This window comes from Sphaeramia orbicularis, chromosome 4 (assembly GCF_902148855.1).
Source record: "Sphaeramia orbicularis chromosome 4, fSphaOr1.1, whole genome shotgun sequence".
NCBI lineage: Eukaryota > Metazoa > Chordata > Actinopteri > Kurtiformes > Apogonidae > Sphaeramia > Sphaeramia orbicularis.
Genome location: NC_043960.1, coordinates 5870765 through 5888504, shown reverse-complemented (window position 1 = coordinate 5888504; position 17740 = coordinate 5870765). Strand labels below are relative to the sequence as shown.

The window sequence follows — 17740 nt, the reverse complement described above, 5'->3', positions numbered from 1 at the left end:
CTCCAGTTCTGATTAACTTCAAACTTGGTATACAGCTTCTGTATGATGATGTCAACACAAGGTATTGAAATTATTTCGATCCGGATCTGATTCTGGATTTGGTGCGACTTTGACAAATTTTCCCATTATAACAGATAGGAAGTGGATTGATCCAATAAATCAGTGAGTATCAATGACATCAAGTTGGAATTTGAATTTTTTACAGATCTGATTGGAATATGACCAAAACATGGGCTATTTCTGTAATATAATAAATACACAAAACTGGGTGATAATAAATGGCATCTGGATACATTTCCCAAAGCTTTTAATTTGGCTGGTAAGCTACAGGGCCATTGGGCCTATTTTTTTTTTTTTAATTCTGTTTATTTTCCAGGTTTCAGAAGGCAAGATGAACAATGAAGAACTTTTGGCAAACCTGAAAAAGGACGTTCGCTCCTTGCTCGTTTCGTCAAAGATGGGCTTGGACCCTGATCAGCTCAGGCGGGACTACGTAGGCATGTTGGGACACCCCATGCCCCTGAAAAAGCTGGGCTTCAGAAACGTCTTGGACATGGTGACAGCGATGCCTGATGTGGTGTCCGTTAACTTCAGACCTGATAGAAGTATACTTTTGGAAGGTAATTGTTTTGAACTTTAGTAGCAGTTGTAAATCCGTTTACAAAAAAAGTCTAAGAATAACTAGGGGTTTAACAGTACAGAAAAACTTAGGTTCGGCACATTTTTGGTACAGAGGTCTTTGATTCAATACGTTTTTGATATGTTTTCGGAACAGTGAAGGAGACCAGTGAAAAGGGGTGGTGTACTGTGTAACTACATGTAGGACTCAGGACATTTCTACAAAATATTGTTCAGTCCTTTGTGCATTAACAGGCACCCCACACGTTATGTATTTTTGAATGTTCAATGTTCGTTTATCTGATTCAGATTCAGAAAACTTTATTCCATACGGGCAATTCATTTGCAGCTTACCACAGACATCAGCCCACATCCAAAGTGCAATGTGACAAACATAAATAAATCTGTGCACAAATGCAAGATCATTGAAAGCAAGTATGAATAAATGCATTTAAATAATCAACAATAAATAATCAATAAATACCAATGCAAACTAAAAGACCCTATTGGTTCTGCTAACATAAAAAAAAAAATCTCATAAAAAATGACTAAAATGGCTGCTGTCAGAGTTTGAAAGTGCAATAGCTGAAGGAATAAAAGATTTTGAATATCTGTTAGTTCTCCTCTGAGGTGCATGGTAATGCCGGCCTGAAGGCATCAAAACAAACTTCTTATGCAACACATGGTGAGGATCCCTGATGATGGCTAACACTGTAATTTACTGAGTGTTTTTGAACGCCTCACAGTATTTCCTGCAGTATAGTGAATGTGACCTCACAGTAACACCGCAGCAGAGGCACGGTGAAGGAAAAGAGGAGCCGGTTCACTTGATTTTACCACCTTGAGATAAAAAATAAAAACCTTTCTTCTATAAAGGAACCCGTGAACTCTTTTGGGTTTTTTTTGTATTTTATTTTATTTAACCTTTATTTAACCAGGAAAAAGATCCCATTGAGATTAAGAACCTCTTTTCCAAAGGAGTCCTGGCCAAGAGACAGCATGAAACACAACACATAGTTACAACATACAGTTACATCATACATACGCTCTCTGAGTACTATTTTTTAGTTTATTTGTATTAGGGATGAACGATAATTGTTTATTGCAACCAATACGATAACCGATAACGTCCTGCTTCTCGTAACAAATACCGATTTTAAAACACCAATATTTCCCATTCTTCAAATTCTTTATTCTTATTTCCAGTCAGTGTTAAACTCAGTTAACAGTCAAATATAGGTTTCTACAGAACCAAAAGCTTATGGGTGCTTCAAATGGACAATAAACCAAGGGTTTTCAGTTCCTTATTATTTATAGACGCATTCATAATTTTGTCATGATAGACTGCTGTTTTCAGACATTAAGTTACATTCAGCTTTTTCTCTGTAATGTGTCCCTATGGAGAGGAAAAGGCTTAACGTGGACAACATTCATAAAATTGGGGTTGTGATTTTTGCAGAGGTCAAAGTGGACGTGACTAGAGATGTCCACACGAACTTTGGTGTCACTCCAACTTTTTCTTGTGTATAACATGCTCTCATCGTCATCTCTGCCAGCTGTTGGTGATGAATCCACCAAAAATATCCAGGATCTGGTGTCCAAGCAGCGCGTATCAAAGACTGATAAGAAGTGGAGGGGGGGGAGGAGCATCTTCTCTCCACACTACAGTGGTTCGCCTCCTGTGGTTCTTCCCAGACGAAGTCATGCAACTTTAGTGGTCCCGGCCCAGCTGAGGACACAGCTTCGCATTCTGCTCTCACAGGTACAACGGCACTTTGAGGAAGGTTTAGTCACTAATTTTGGTGATATTTTTCTTTTTTTTTTTTTTTTTTTTTTTTTTTGTAACAATTTCGTTTATTTCACATTTTTATCAGTATAATACAACCCAGTCTCCTCAGATTGAGGAGCAGGAACAGAAACAAAAGAACAGAAAACGAACAAAATGAAATGAACAGCCTGTGTTTGTGTCAGAATGTGTTTAGGTCCCTTAGTAGACACATTTGTCCTTGAATGTCAGCCATTATCCTCAGTTTTTTATTAAGGGATTGTCTTTCAGCTTCAATTTATATGTGAGATGTTCCATGACCAGTATATCACCTATGATTGAAAGCCATTGTTTGTAAGACGGAGCATCAGTCTTAAGCCAGTTCTTTGTTATGGCCTTCTTCGCGGCCACCCGGAAGATCTTGAGAAGATGGTAGATGGACTGCACTTACATTGCACATTTTCGACACCTTCATGGTGCCCAAAGCACTTTACGAAGCCTCACATTCACCCATTCACACAGACTCCTACATCAGTAGGTGGTTTGGTATCTGTCTCCTTTATGCACGGTTTCTTCCAAATGTCTGAGGTGGAGAACAAGACAAGAATTTGGGGTTGCATATCCCAACACAGCTGAGTGAACTTTCCCCATAAGGGTTGAATTTAGAGCTGCACAATATATCGTTGGAGCGTTGTCATCGCAATGTACTGTATGTGTGTGCAATAGTCACATCGCAGGTGCTGCGTTGTAGGAGGCAAATGAGCTCAACGTGTTCTCATCTAATTTCAAGGGTATGTGACGCACACTGCTCGAAGCAATCCACCAATCACAATTGTTCTTACTCAGTTTGGAGTGAGTCACTGGTAACAGCATTTAAAAATGAGCAACAAACAGGGGTGTAAGAAAATATTGGTATCACAATATATTGCGATATTTCACTTCACGATACTGTATCGATATTAAAAAGTACTGTATCAATATTTTTAGGTATTTATTTAAATGCAGACATGGCGGAGGTTCATTTTTGGTTTTGGTTTTCCAAGCTCTTTTATTTCTATATTCATATGGGTATTTTGTTCTGTTGTTTGTATACTACAAAAGTAGTATTGTGATATTGCTGGTCATACATTTAGTTTTTTGAAATTGATGATGCTGTTTTGTTAAATAATGGATAATTCAAGCATCCTAAAAGCACTTTTTACTGTCTGAAAGAGGTTTTTTTATTGGGAATGCACAAAAATAATGTTCAAATAGAATACGAACATTTAAGCAGGATCTTAAACTGTATTGTCTGTACAACATTTATTTATTTATATGTGTATGTTTTTTGCTCTGGTAAAGCTGCATGTTAAAACTTAATTTATCCAAATGCTGCACTATAAGTTTTTCCAGGAAATAATATTTTAAAAAAAGAAACAAAACAAAAAATATTGCCTTGTTAACAGTATCGTGATATATCGTGACATATTGTATTGTGCTCCAAGTAATGTGATTTGAATTGTATTACCAGATTCTTGCCAATACACACCCCTAGCACCAAACAAGAGAAAATCACTATAAATGAAGACTTGGTGCAAAAAAGAAAAGCAACGTCATTTATCTGGAATTATTTCAGCTACAAGAAGGATGATATTGAAACACGTGTTCTGTGTTGACAGTGCCTTACACCCTGCTCATTTCCAGCGAGAGGAAACACAACTAATTTGACCATTTACGTCTGCGCCACACAGCTATTATATCCTCCTGAATATTTTTTGATATCGCAATATATATCGCAGGGTTAAAAAAAATCACAATGTCAGTTTTTTCCAATATCGTGCAGCCCCAGTTGAACATTTTTGCATTTCCAAAACGTATGTGTGATCTGAATCCGTGTTTATAAAGTGTCCAACATGGCTGTTGAGTATTCATTTGTTACTTTTTAAATCTTGGTGATATTTTTAGTGAAATATTCAATATATAAGGCAGGACTTGGTAATATTTGGCCTCCTGCCTTTCCACATTTGTACATTAGCTGTGAGAGGAATTCTGATGTTTATTCTCTTCATACACATGGTCATATGTTGCTTTCTGTTCCATACACCAATACAGAAGTGGGTTAAAAGGCTTTTGCTTACTTTGCACTTGCAGACTGGAAACTGACTGAGTTCATTTCTTTGAGCGCTTTTAACCCGTGAGACATTATTCCAGGTAAACGTGCTGATGGGAATAGCCGTCTGTTTCAGGTTCATTAAAGCTGCTGTGAGTATGTGCTTGTGTTTCTTTTCTTCAGTGGTTTTGTTTACTGTGTGTTTTAGGGTCAAAACAGTTGGAATAACAGAAAAAGGCAAAGAGGAATTGAAGTTTGACAAGTTTGGACTAAATAAGGCACTAGAATGTGCATCAGTAAGAGATTTAGGATGTTGAACATGAACTGTGAACTGGAAACACACTGAGCAACAACTAGGATTTGAATTTGGGCCCAGTAGTTTTTCTTTTGGGGTTCTTCTTTTCTAAATCAGTCCAGCTGCGTTTTGGCTCCTGGTTAAACTCCAAAAGCAGTTACATGGTCAAAACCTGGTAAAAAACAGTAAAAAAAACAAAAAAGAAAGGAAAATCACAACAACACTGCAAACCGTAAAAACAAAAAACGACAAGGAAAAACGGTGTTTTAAAAAAAAAAAAGCCCAACCATCTATTTTTATAGTGAGTCGGTCTCAGTCACTGCTCTGTTTTTTACCCCTCCTTCCACAGGTGATGGGGGGTGCACTGAGCATGCTCAGATGTCTATGGAAAGAACAAGGTCTATTTTACCAGCACATTTGGAAAGTTTTCCTTTTGAAATTTTATGAATATTTAGAATAAATCATACATTCAGAACATGTCAGGAGTTAAAGGGTTATGTCCAAACAATTCTTGAAGCCAACTCCATAACTTGTACTTGTTTTTCTTAAAATACTTGTAAGCTGTTTCAAATGTGTCTGTTTCTTGTGTTTTAGCTGTGTAATGTTCTGTTTGTATTTGCTGCTGCCTATCTTGGCCAGGACTCTTTTATAAAAGAAGTTCTTAATCTCAATGGAGTCATTTTTCCGGGTTAAATAAAGTTTAATAAGTAGATACAAGTGTCTGGCGACACGGTGGTGCAGTGGTTAGCACTCGTGCCTCACAGCAAGAAGGTCCTGGGTTCGATTCCAACACCAGTCGACGCGGGGTGGGACCTTTGTGTGGAGTTTGCATGTTCTCCCGTGTCTGCGTGGGTTCTCTCCGGGTACTCCGGCTTCCTCCCACCATCCAAAGACATGCACTAATAGGTTAACTGGTTATTCTAAATTGCCCATAGGTGTGAATGTGAGAGTGATTGTTTGTCTCTATATGTTCAGCACTGCGATGAACTGGCGACTTGTCCAGGGTGTACCCCGCCTTCGCCCCCATGTAGCTGGGATAGGCTCCAAGCGACCCCTGTGACCCTAGTGAGGATAAAGCGGGTTCAGAAAATGAATGAATGAAAGTAGATATAATTAATGCGTGTCCGTTTGAATAATTTTTAAACAAATCTTGCCGTACCGTTGCTCGTCTGTCCCCAGGGTCCGATCAGGCTGTCTCAGCTGGAGTCCTGCTTCCAGAACTGCTTTGGCCACCCGCTGCGTGTTGGGAACTATGGTTTCTACTCCATTGGAGAGATGCTGCAGGCGGCACCAGACCTGGTCCTATCCATCAGAGCAGGCTGGTTCGGTCGTCAGTCTCAGAGAGCAGATGCTGCCCAGAGCAGCTGCTATCATCCATCAAACCGATGACTGGACAGACAAACCCACAGGGGCCCAGACCTGATAAGACCACCTCGAAAGAACCAACGACAAAAAAACTGGCTCAACCGCAACCTCCAGGTGTGGATTATAGAAGAGGGTTTATGAAGGCACATAGATCATTTACAAACGTTCCAACAAATTAGTTTAAAAATCATTATCACTGCCCTTTTGATTATGTATCGTAACCTCATAGCATAATAGTAAAGGTGAAAGTTATTTCTGTAGCACATTTAAAACAATACAAAGTTGTAGATACAACTACAAGATAAACTAAACTGATCAAAAACAGATACACCAATAATGGATAAATGGCATCTAAAAAGACAACCGGAAGATAAAACAAATATAAGTCACACTCTTGTATTAAAGTCAGTGCAAATAGGTGTATTTTTAAACGAGATACAAGTTATACTTTTTGGCCAAATTGTGATATCTGGATAAAAATAAGGCAGCTTCAGAGAGTAAAGTTATGCAGATATCACAATTTGGCCCAAAAATATGATGGAATATGGCAGGTTATGTTACGAAAACTAATGATATATACTTAAATGTAGTTAAACTAACATACACTATATAGACAAAAGTATGTGGACATGATGAATTCAGGTGTTTCTTTTTTCAACAGGAGTTTGGACAGCAAAACAATACAAATAACTACAAATAACTTAAAAATGTCAAAGAAGAAAAATCTCCCTTTAAACTTTAAGGAAATACTGATGTTTATAAACTGTATCACAGGTGTCAACATGCGGCCCCGGGGGCCAGATCTGGGCCCACCAAAGGGTTCAGTCGGCCCCTGGGATGAATTTGTGAAAAACAAAAATGACACTGAAGATATTAATAATCATTTTAGGTCAATTCAATCTAAAGTGGATCAGACTAGTAGAATATAATTAGAAGCACTCGGAGAGCGCAGACCTCTGCCAAGGCAGATCAGTGCCCCCCCCCGATCACTACCAAAATGTAATCATTTCTTCTTTGTGCCAGTTCAACATTTCCTGAAATTTTCATCCAAATCCATCATAACTTTTTGCGTTATCTGCACACAAAACACACGGACAGACAAACCAACGCCGACCAAAAACATAACCTCCTTGACATAGGTAATAACCTATTAATAATGAAAACTGTACATTTTTCTCAGTTTTAGTGTAAAAAAAAAAAAGTAAAATTACACAAAAATGTTACATTTACAGACTAGCCTTTTTATTAAAAAATGTGACTAACCTGAAATCTCTTAAGAGAAGTATGTGGAATTTTAATGATATTATGTCTGTTATTTATTGTTTTGTGTATTTGTAGATCCACTGTGATCTCTAAGTTGTGATTCACATGTGTAAATGATAAACTAAGGTGTAATATTGTTAACATTGCACTAGGGCTGCACGATTTTGGAAAAAACAAAAAATCCCGATTTTTTTCCTCTAAAAACTCGATTTTCGATTTCGATTTTTTTGGGTATAACTAGAAAAGGCAACAGCAGTCAACCATGTCGTTTTCGTGAGCAGCCCACAATGCAAGCCACTGCTCTGACCTCAAAGCTGTGATGGGATCACGTGATGAACCCTACAGTTTTGTTTTGTTTTTCTCTTCATTAACTCTTTGAAATGAAGTAGAGTACACAAACAATGTATACAACAAGAAAATAACATAAGTTTGTCAGGGGGAATACACTATAAGAAAATGTCCAAATCAGAGCAAATACTGATAGTTGTTACAACCTTTTTGTTTCCACATTTATCTAACAGCTTTAAATAAATTTCAACATCTTACAAAACATAAATAATATTTGGTTTTGTGTTACAGAACTTACATTAGTGAATGAAAAATTTAGCAAGTAAGAGGACTAAATTAATTATTTAAAAAAAAAAAAAAAAGTTTTTTTTTTCTTTCTTTTCTGGGTATCTGGCCCACAGAAGTGATACCAGTGTCAGTCAGTGACAGGCATCAGTCGTGCGTGTGTGCGTGGACCAGGTTAATATGAGTGTTCCCCATGCGGTTCTATTTAAATTGGGGGATCCGTGCGTGGAATAGACCGACCCAGGACACACTGGAGGGATTCTATCCCTGGAGCTGGTGCATGTGTGTGGCACAGGGCTGTCTGGGCTCCTCTGCTGAGGCTGATGACCCGAGACCCGGACCCGGTTCGGAAGAAGACAGTACGGATCCGGGACAACGGAAGATGAGTGATCCGCTTGCAGTTGTATTTCAATTGCGGGATCCGTGCGTGAAGCCACGGCTTATATTGGTGTAAGTACTGCGGGTTCATGAACAGATTTAACGTCCGGTCATTACACGGACTTCTGTGAAAGACCGCTGTCACAGGAAGAGCCTACGGTAGCCCGCGGGCACGCGGAGGCGCACGGCCCGGAGGCATGAGAGAGATGAAATCGATTTACGATTTCCCTTTTTTAAAAATTGTCCTAATTAAAAATCCGATTTCGATTTAAAATCGATTAATCGTGCAGCCCTACATTGCACTTATTTTACTGACCAGTCCCCCCAGGAATTCACGATGTTGCAATCGCAACTATTAATGCAAATTCAACGAGTCACTGCAAATTCTGCGCGGTGCTGCAATTTTGTCCAGTCACCGTGAATTTTCCGCAAATTTGACTAATCACCTTAGCCCCCTTTCACCCACCCCTGTCTATGTGACATGTACGTCATCAGGTTCACTTCCTTGTAACGGTTGAGAAGATGAAGACGTGCGATTCAAAACACTCACATTTACCAACAAATATCACTGCCAAAGTTGGTGCAAGTCAATTTCCAGATGTGTTACACAAAAGCGGAAGTATACTGTTCTGCACTGCCTGCAATGTTGTGGTGGAACACGAACGTAAGTCGCCACTCCACCAGACACTTTTCAACTGCAAAACATGCAAGAGAATGGCTGAAACTGGAAGAGGAAGACGAGACAAGTCCCAGTGACAGAGGCTGTTGGATCCAGAACAATAGCAGGAGCTGAAAGGGTCAAGGTTAGCGCAGATATACTCTGTAAGGCAATAGAAGAGAAGAAGAAAGAACCTGTGGACGCATGCTTTACTTTGTGTGTGTGTGTGTGTGTGTGTGTGTGTGTGTGTGTGTGAGAGAGGGAGTGTAAGCGCAAGTCTGTGTGTGGAGTTAAAAAACGAGCTCACAAATGAAAATAGTCGTTAAACTTGGTGTTAATATTAATGTTTACTCTTATGTGTTACATAGAAAGCAACACAAGTTTGGCTGGCCTGGGTGCCTGTGTCTCTGTGTGTGTATGCGTGTCTCTGTGCATGCATGTCAGCCTGTGTGTGCAGGTAACCCATCTAATCCTAACCCTAAATATACCACTATATCATTAAGGAAGCGAAAGTCATGTATTGTGTTGTATAAATGTGAGATGGGGATGGGATTTAATAAGTTTCTTCTCCCCACTCGTTTTTGAGCAGTACATATGAATTTATTTTATTACTAGTGTACATGACAATTGTTTTGTCTTGATCATCTTATTAATGTATTTGCTCTGATATTAGTTCCTTGTACACAAAAATGTTTACATTTTTCTTCTGCTCAAACAAATAAATGAATGAATGGAAAAAAAAAGCCTGTTTTGTTCAAAATCATTGCTTCCTGGTGCATTTTAAGGCTAAAACTCAGAAAGACTTCTAGGTAATTTGCAAATGCCCGTGTTCCTGTGACTTTAATAAAAGAAGCATCTAATCATCGCAACTTTCACCGCAGTTTTTTTGACAAAGCTGCCACAAAATCAGGCATTTTAGGCCGCAGCAATCCAAAAAAAATCCTGGAGGGACTGACATGAATTTTGAGGTCATATTTGTTTACATTATGTCAGAGTAGAATTCGTAAATGAAAAACATTTTCATTACGGAATTTTACCTTTTTTCACTCAAAAGTTATTATCCTACAATGTTTATTATTTTACTGGTCTGGCCTACTTTATATCATATTAGGCTGTATGTGGCCCCTGAACTAAAATGAGTCTGACACCCCTAAACTATATGGAGACAAGTATTGGGGACACATTATGGCTACGGCTGTAAGATGTCCTGTTCATGCTGATTTGGGATAGAAACACTAATATTCAACTAATATGTCAACAATATTATGACATTAGTCATTATTATTTTGTATCCCAGACCCCTGTTAGAAAACACCTGAATTCAACGTGTCCCAGTACTTTTGTCCATATAGTATATAATTTTCAGTCAGTGTTTATCATGTTGTTTTTGGCTTTTGTGCCAGTTTTGAAAAACTCTTGTGTCTTCTGCTCCAGTCCAAGTCCCAGTGAAGCACAGTCCTCCCCGTCAACCCACTACCGACAGATGTTTGGAGTCAATTCATAAAGAGCCAACAGCCGCCAAATGCAACCCAGAGATATGTGAGAAGAAGCAGGAAGCAGAGCCAGAGGCCTGTCAGGAGGGTCAGCTCTTCCACAGACGAGTCCTTAAGGTTTGTGCACAAGCCCAAACACAGACTTACTATCATGAAATGCAAAAACCAGACTACTGCACAGAACAGTTATAGGTGTATGTTCAGTGTTTAATTATTTCTTTTTTTTTTAGCAACTTTATATATCATTTTTCCATAACATTGACATCATTAAGGCATTTCTTACTAAATTCGGGAACTTGCCCCCCCCTCCCCCATCCAGGTGGCATCCCCACAAATACATCCACGTAAACACACACGTATCAAATGGGCAAACAGAACACCCAAAAAAAAAAGAAATATACACAAGTACAAATATAAACAAAAAAAAAAAAAAAAAGTCAAAACCAATCTGTGTTGATCATTCTGGTCATACCACCAACATTCTGGACCTCTGGCATAAGAAAAAAATCCCAGCAGTCAGAGTATAGCCATTGAAAAGACAAGGATGGCAGTCAAAGAGTGAGAAAGAAAGAAAAAATAAATACATTCAATGAAAACAAAAAGTCAGGCAAAAGGCAGGCTCTTGATATGAGTTATGAACTGTAACCAGGTTCAGTTATTTTCCTTTTTAATAACACAGTGTCATCTAGTATTTAGGAAACGAGAGGATTCCCCCCTCTCCCTGATTACACACCTGAATCTCTTCCCTCACAGTGAACAATTTCGAAGTGTACTCCACCATAAACTATTTATTTACAAACAAAGCAGGTAGGTCACTCGGGTATTTCTGGAAATTCATCGCGACGTGCATTGTGGGAAACGGAGCTCCACGCAGCCGCATTATGGCCGCAGTGGCAGCAAACACGGAAACGCCTTCATGCCTTTTGCTACTGGAGTCAAAACACAGTAATGTCCCGTCAGAAAGCGAACTTAATTGATCGCCATTCCAACATTTATTTCAACATAAAGTAGCTCCTTGTTTTGGATAATCCCTTATGGTCCAACTAAAGCAAAAAGGAATTTAAAAGTAAAAATGTGGGTCATTTAGCAAACACTAATCTGTCAAATTGTTTCTAAAATTGTCCCGTCAAAGAGATTTCGAAAACCGTGTTTGACCCTACTGCAGCTTACAGTCTGGGCTCGTAACAAGTAGCCGAAGTTGTTACGAATACATTAATTGGTAAAATACAAAATATGACCCAGATGTTTACACAAAATCATTAATTATCCCGGACCATGCCAGAAACGTGACTCACCACAGTGCATTCGTCACAGCTCTGTTGTGTTCGAACGCAACCTGCAGATTCTAACCCTGTGCACCACTTCTGCCATAATTTAACAATGTCTATTCTACTCTGTTACATATGGTGGAGTACACTTTAACATTGTTCACTGTGAGGGAAGAGATTCAGGTGCATAGTCATGGAAAGACTGACGGATTCGTGATACTTAGGTTATGACTCTGGTTTTACAGATTTGATGAAAAAGTGGTTACTGCAGCTTTAACAGAAAATATAACTTTATGTAACAACTAAGTGTTTTGATAACAGGGACTGGTTAATTAAGGGGTTGTAACGATATGAAAATTTCATATCATGGTTATTGTGACCAAATTATCATGGTGATCATTATTATCGTGGTATTGTTGAAATGTGCTCAAAATGTTCAAAAAGTACTTATACACAACATGGAATAATTTAACCAAGTTATATTTTGAAAAAAACCCCCCAAAAACGGATAAAATAGGCCATAATGCACTTTCTGTTGGCAGAAACATTCAAATATTAACACGGTAAACATCAAACTACACATTGTGCATTAAAGATGACACCCTTATAGCCATTGTTTGACTATTTTCCATATCAAGTTTGAGTTGTTTTAGTTCTTTTCATAGATAGGTAGATAGTAAGTCTCTCTCTCTGTCTTCTTTCAAAGTGTGGTAATCAAACACTTATCATGATAATTAGAATTTAAACGGTAATACTGTGGTGTACAGGATATAGAGGTTCTCTCACCCAGAGGAAGTTGTGGCTTGTGGGGCGAGTCTTAGCCCCCACAGGGAGTGTTGGATGTTAGTTTCCATTTTGCTTGGTGGCGGGAGAGAATAAAGTTGGCTCGCTAGCAACTGGCTGGTTTTCTCATTTTTCCTCGCCACAATACTGTCGGGAATTTTACCGCGGTTTATCGTTATACCTGTAATCATTACATACCTAGTTGATTATAATAATAAATGGTTCTTTATTACACATTATGAACAATGGAATAGTTGAGTCTAAGTCGAGTTAACTTTCAGCTGGAGGAGGAGCTTCGCCAACAAATCCAGCAGAACGGAGTAGCTGGAATCATCAGTCAGGAGCTGAAAGATAAACTACAGAAGGTGAGAGTTGCTGTTGGTTTTACAGCAGATGTCTGAGTGAATGTTAGAGTTGAAAACATCTTTCAGGGCTTGTAATAAATGCTTGGATGCTCCTGATACTTTGCAGGTTGTAAGTCAGTTCAGAGGGGGGTTATCTGTGCATGACCTTCCTGCTGTGTACAAGGTGAGTTAAAAATAACTCCAGACTATTTTGCCAAACGTGGGTTGAATCTCTCATATTGTGTCATTTTCTGCTTTCCAGAATCAGTTTGGTGAAGATCTGCCCCCCAGGAGATGGGCTTCGTCAGCGTCACCGAACTGGTCGGTGCCATGACCGACATCTTCCATCTGAAGCGAACAGGGACTGAAGACGGACACCAGTGGGTCATCACAGACATAAAAGATGAAGATGACGCCCAGTCAGGTGTGACAGCACTGAAAGACACTGACAAACTCTGACAAATGGCAAGATGATTTCTCACATCTGTAAAAGAGTGAACACTCATATAAGACAGCAAAACACAAAGAAACCCAACAAAACATGACACAAATACATGGAAAGACAACAAAGCACACAGAAACATAACAAAACACAAAGAAATGCAACAAAACACTCAAAGGCAGAACAAGACACAACAAAAATAATGGAAAAACAACAAAACACAGCATCAAAACACACAAACACAAGAAAAGCAAATGCAACAAAAACAGACACAACACAAATACATGGAAACACAACAAAACACACAAAACAGAACAAAACATAGAGAAACAGTAAAACACAAAAAATACATAGAAACATAACACATTGAAATTAAACACAATATGTTTATGTTTATGCATTTGGCAGACGCTTTTTTCCAAAGCGACTTACAGGGGAAAACCAATTAAATTACTCAATCAGTCAAATTTTATTTATATAATGCCAGATCACAAAAAAGTTATCTCATGACACTTTATGTATAGAGTTGGTCAAAACCAGACTCGAAGCCAATTTACAGAAACCCAACAGAATCCTCCAGGAGCAATAATATAACAACAACATAACAAAAACACTAAGAAACACAGCAAAATACTACATAAACACAAAGAAATGCAACAAAATACACAAAGGCAGAACAAAACACAACAAAAATACACAAACACATTAAAATACAACAAAAAACTACAAAAATACACAGAAACACAATAAAATACAACAAAACACAACAAAAATACACAAACGCAACAAAACACAAAGAAATGCAACAAAACACACGAAGGCCGAATAAAACACTACAAAATCACAAATTTACACAATAAAATACACAACAAAATACACAGAAACCCCGCCAAACCCCGCATCCTGTGTCTGTGTTGCAGATCCATCTCAGGGGTTCAGGGTTTCAGCCGATGGTGTGAAGCTGCCGTTTCCCAGTCATTACTTTGACGGTGGAGAATCTCCCTGGGAAGAAAAACTGGAAGGAAATGAAGATGAAGTCAGAGATGAGGAGTTTAACACAACTGTGACTTCCACAACTCCAGAAGTAAAAACCAGCATGTGTTTCATTCTAATATTTGACCAAAACTAATCCTTGAGGACAGTCTTAAGCTGTCTTCAACTGTTGGAACTGAAAATGTATTGGAACATATGTTTATAGGCCAACATACTGGATAATGTGTCGGTCTGCAGCAAGGTTTTTTATCAGCGAATTTCCTACAGTTTATGTGTTGGTGCAGTGTAACATGGTCCCAGATGAAACTACTGGTCGGACTCATTTCAAATTTTATATGCATCTTCCTTGGGGGATGGTCTACAAACTTTGGTCACGGTTTTGAGTAATTTAGATTTTTGAACTTTTGCAGAATTTTTTAATTTTTACAAATATAGCTTCACTTATAATGGTCCATATTTGGATGGTTTATAACATGTAAATGGTTACAGATATCAGTATAGTTACTATTGATCATTGATAGGAAGTCATATATGGACTTTCATTTGGGTCCATGACCTTTGACCTGAGTGATCTTGAAGGGTCAAACTCAAGGCCATCAATGTCTACATTTCAACAATGTTTTTCTCTGAAACTACTGGTCAGATTAATTTAAGACATGTTATGTAACTCCCTTTGGGCAATGTCTACAAAAGTAGTTCACAGTTTTGAGAAATTTAGATTTTTGAACTTTTGGCGAATTTTTGAAAATTTGCCTTTACTTGTAATGGTCCATATTTGATGTTTATGATAGATGGTTACAGATATCAATATAGTTCCTATTGATCACTGATAGATGTCATATATGGACTTTGATTGAATTAGTTGAGTTCTCCTCCAGTGAAAGTCCCGCCCACTCTATTGTTAGACTGATCTGCATCCAGACAACAGGACTGGAACACAGAGACAGAACCTGACAACCTCACACATTCAACTGGAGGTCGATTTTTGATAGAACATGACGCTGAGATACAGGGACAATGGAACTATTTTTGTCATTTCATTGCTAGAGCAGAACTGGAAAACTGTTCAGTATTTTTCTTGTACACCTCTCGAAATATCTTCAGCAAACAGGCAAAGACATGAAGCTAACCTCACTAAACAGTACACTGTTTGTTTGTTTGGGCCTGGGTGGGGTAGGGCATGCTCTGATGACTTTTGTCCACATGTGCCTTCAGATTTCAGAGACCTACCCCACCATTCAGATACAAAGCAGCACCGCTGTGCCCCCCGATGCTCTGCGGAGTACACGTCTAAAACCCCCAACACGGCACCGCATCCCAGAGTTGATAGATGTTCTGGTGGAAGGGGTGGAGTCACCCGGACAGTTCTACATTCGCTTCAGCTTCAGCGACGAAGCACAAGCCATGGAGAACATGATGATTGAGATGAGGTGATGGGAAAGACTAGTAGCAACTTATATTTTTTTTATTTGTTTATTTATTTTTATATTTAACAAACCAAAAAAAATCATTTGTATTGTTTGTGTCTGCCTGATGCAGCCACACTTTTTTTTTTTTTTTTTAAACCCGCCACCACCGCCCCTCTTTGGGGGACAACTTTATTTTTTTAATTGCAGCTTGTGCTTAACAAGTGACCAGTATCAATTTCAAGTTTCCACACCTTTTTTAAACCCAAAAATATTTTTCCACAAGTATTTCATGATAATATTTGAGATTTCCACTACTGTATTTAACTTACAGTCCTTCAATGCACAGTCGACAGAAACCTTCCATTTCCAGTGCTCAGATGCTTCCTTTAAAGGTGCGGGAGACTTCAGTGACCAATTTTTCATCAAGTCTGTAAAACCTCAGTCATATCCTCAGTATCACAAATCTGTAAGTCTTTCTGTGATTACTCACCTGAATCTCTTGCATTATGGTGAACAGTTTCTTAGTGTCATCCACCATCAACAAACCGTGTGTTTACAAACAGAGCCGGGAGGTAACTTGGGCATCTTCGGAATTTTGTCGCGATGTGCATTATGGGAAAGGGAGGTTCACACAGCCACCTGACAGCGGCAGTGGCAGCGCAACCATATGATGATATATGAATGAAATAAACACGACGCAGAAACGGCTGGAGGAATCTGCATAGACGGAAGGGAGCTCCTACCGTTTCCACGTAGTGTTCTAGCTGCCGCTGTCAGGCAGCTGCGTGAGCCTTCGCTTCCCACAATGCACATCGCAACGAAATTCTGAAGATGCTGGAGTTACCGCCCAGCTCTGTAAACTCATGGTTTGTTTATGGTGGATGGCATGAAGAAATTGTTCACGAGATTCTGGTGAGTAATCACAGAAAGACTTACAGGTTCATGATACTTAGGCTGTGACTGAGGTTTTACAGATTTGATGAAAAATTGGTCATGAAAGTCTCCCGCACCTTTAAACATCTCTCCATTCCTTATTTTTTCCTTCTAGGAGATGCTACACCTGCCCTGAGGTTTCTGAGCGCTACCGCCTCCCTCAGCGCTTTATCAGACGGGGTCAGGTCTGCTGCGCGTCACCTCGGGGAATATGGTTCTACCGGGTTGTGATCCATGAGATCATCAGCCCCAGTGAGGTTCAGGTTTACTATGTGGACTTCGGTGATATCAGTGTGGTACCAACCAGCAACCTCACGTTCCTCAAGTAGGAGAATCATCCAAGCAATTAAATATATGAGCACCAACACCCAACAATTCAGTGGCTGTGTTCTCTACTGTTCATGTTCTCTACTGTTCATGTTCTCTATTGTTCATGTTCTCTACTGTTCATGTTCTTTATTGTTCATGTTGTCTACTGTTCATATTCTCTGTTGTTCATATTCTCTACTGTTCATATTCTCTGCAGGTGTTGTTATTCAGTTCTACCAGCACAAGCAGTTCCGGCATCACTGGCTGAAATTCAACCCACCTCAGTGAGTCAGTTTTTGTGTTCTATTTTAGACACTATTACTTTACTCTCTCTTCTTTTTTAATTTATTATTAACAGTATGTGTAGCTTTATTCATTAGTGTAAGATATTAATGTTATGTATATTATTACTGTTTACTAAATGTATTATTTTTTACAGATCACTTTCCTAAGAGCCATACGTAGTGATAGTTTCCTCTATTATATAGTTGCACTATATGGACAAAAGTATGTGGACACGTTGAATTGAGGTGTTTATTTTCTAACAGGGGTCTGGGATACAAAACAGTAATGACTAATGTCAGAATACTGTATAGTTTTATATTGGGATAAATTCTTGAATTTCCCTCGGGATTAATAAAGTATCTATCTATCTATCTATCTATCTATCTATCTTACTTCCTTACTTCCTTCCTTCCTTCCTCACTTCCTTACTTACTTAGTTTGGTTTAAATTATCTTTGCTTCCAAAAAACCTCAAGAT

General features: G+C 38.8%; 1 protein-coding gene across 1 annotated transcript in view; it reads left to right on the top strand.

The window, feature by feature from the left end:
* The first annotated feature begins 386 nt into the window (after positions 1 to 386).
* Positions 387 to 17740, top strand: part of LOC115418283 (tudor domain-containing protein 5-like) — a 34806-nt gene continuing 17452 nt past the window's right edge. The window contains 14 exon segments of the mRNA XM_030132697.1: positions 387 to 620; positions 2175 to 2380; positions 5947 to 6071; positions 6073 to 6178; positions 9449 to 9461; positions 10439 to 10614; positions 12830 to 12913; positions 13020 to 13076; positions 13155 to 13176; positions 13179 to 13316; positions 14255 to 14418; positions 15543 to 15757; positions 16785 to 16994; positions 17196 to 17262. Of these exon segments, the coding sequence (XP_029988557.1) occupies positions 392 to 620; positions 2175 to 2380; positions 5947 to 6071; positions 6073 to 6178; positions 9449 to 9461; positions 10439 to 10614; positions 12830 to 12913; positions 13020 to 13076; positions 13155 to 13176; positions 13179 to 13316; positions 14255 to 14418; positions 15543 to 15757; positions 16785 to 16994; positions 17196 to 17262 (1812 nt within the window). The 5' untranslated portion in view covers positions 387 to 391.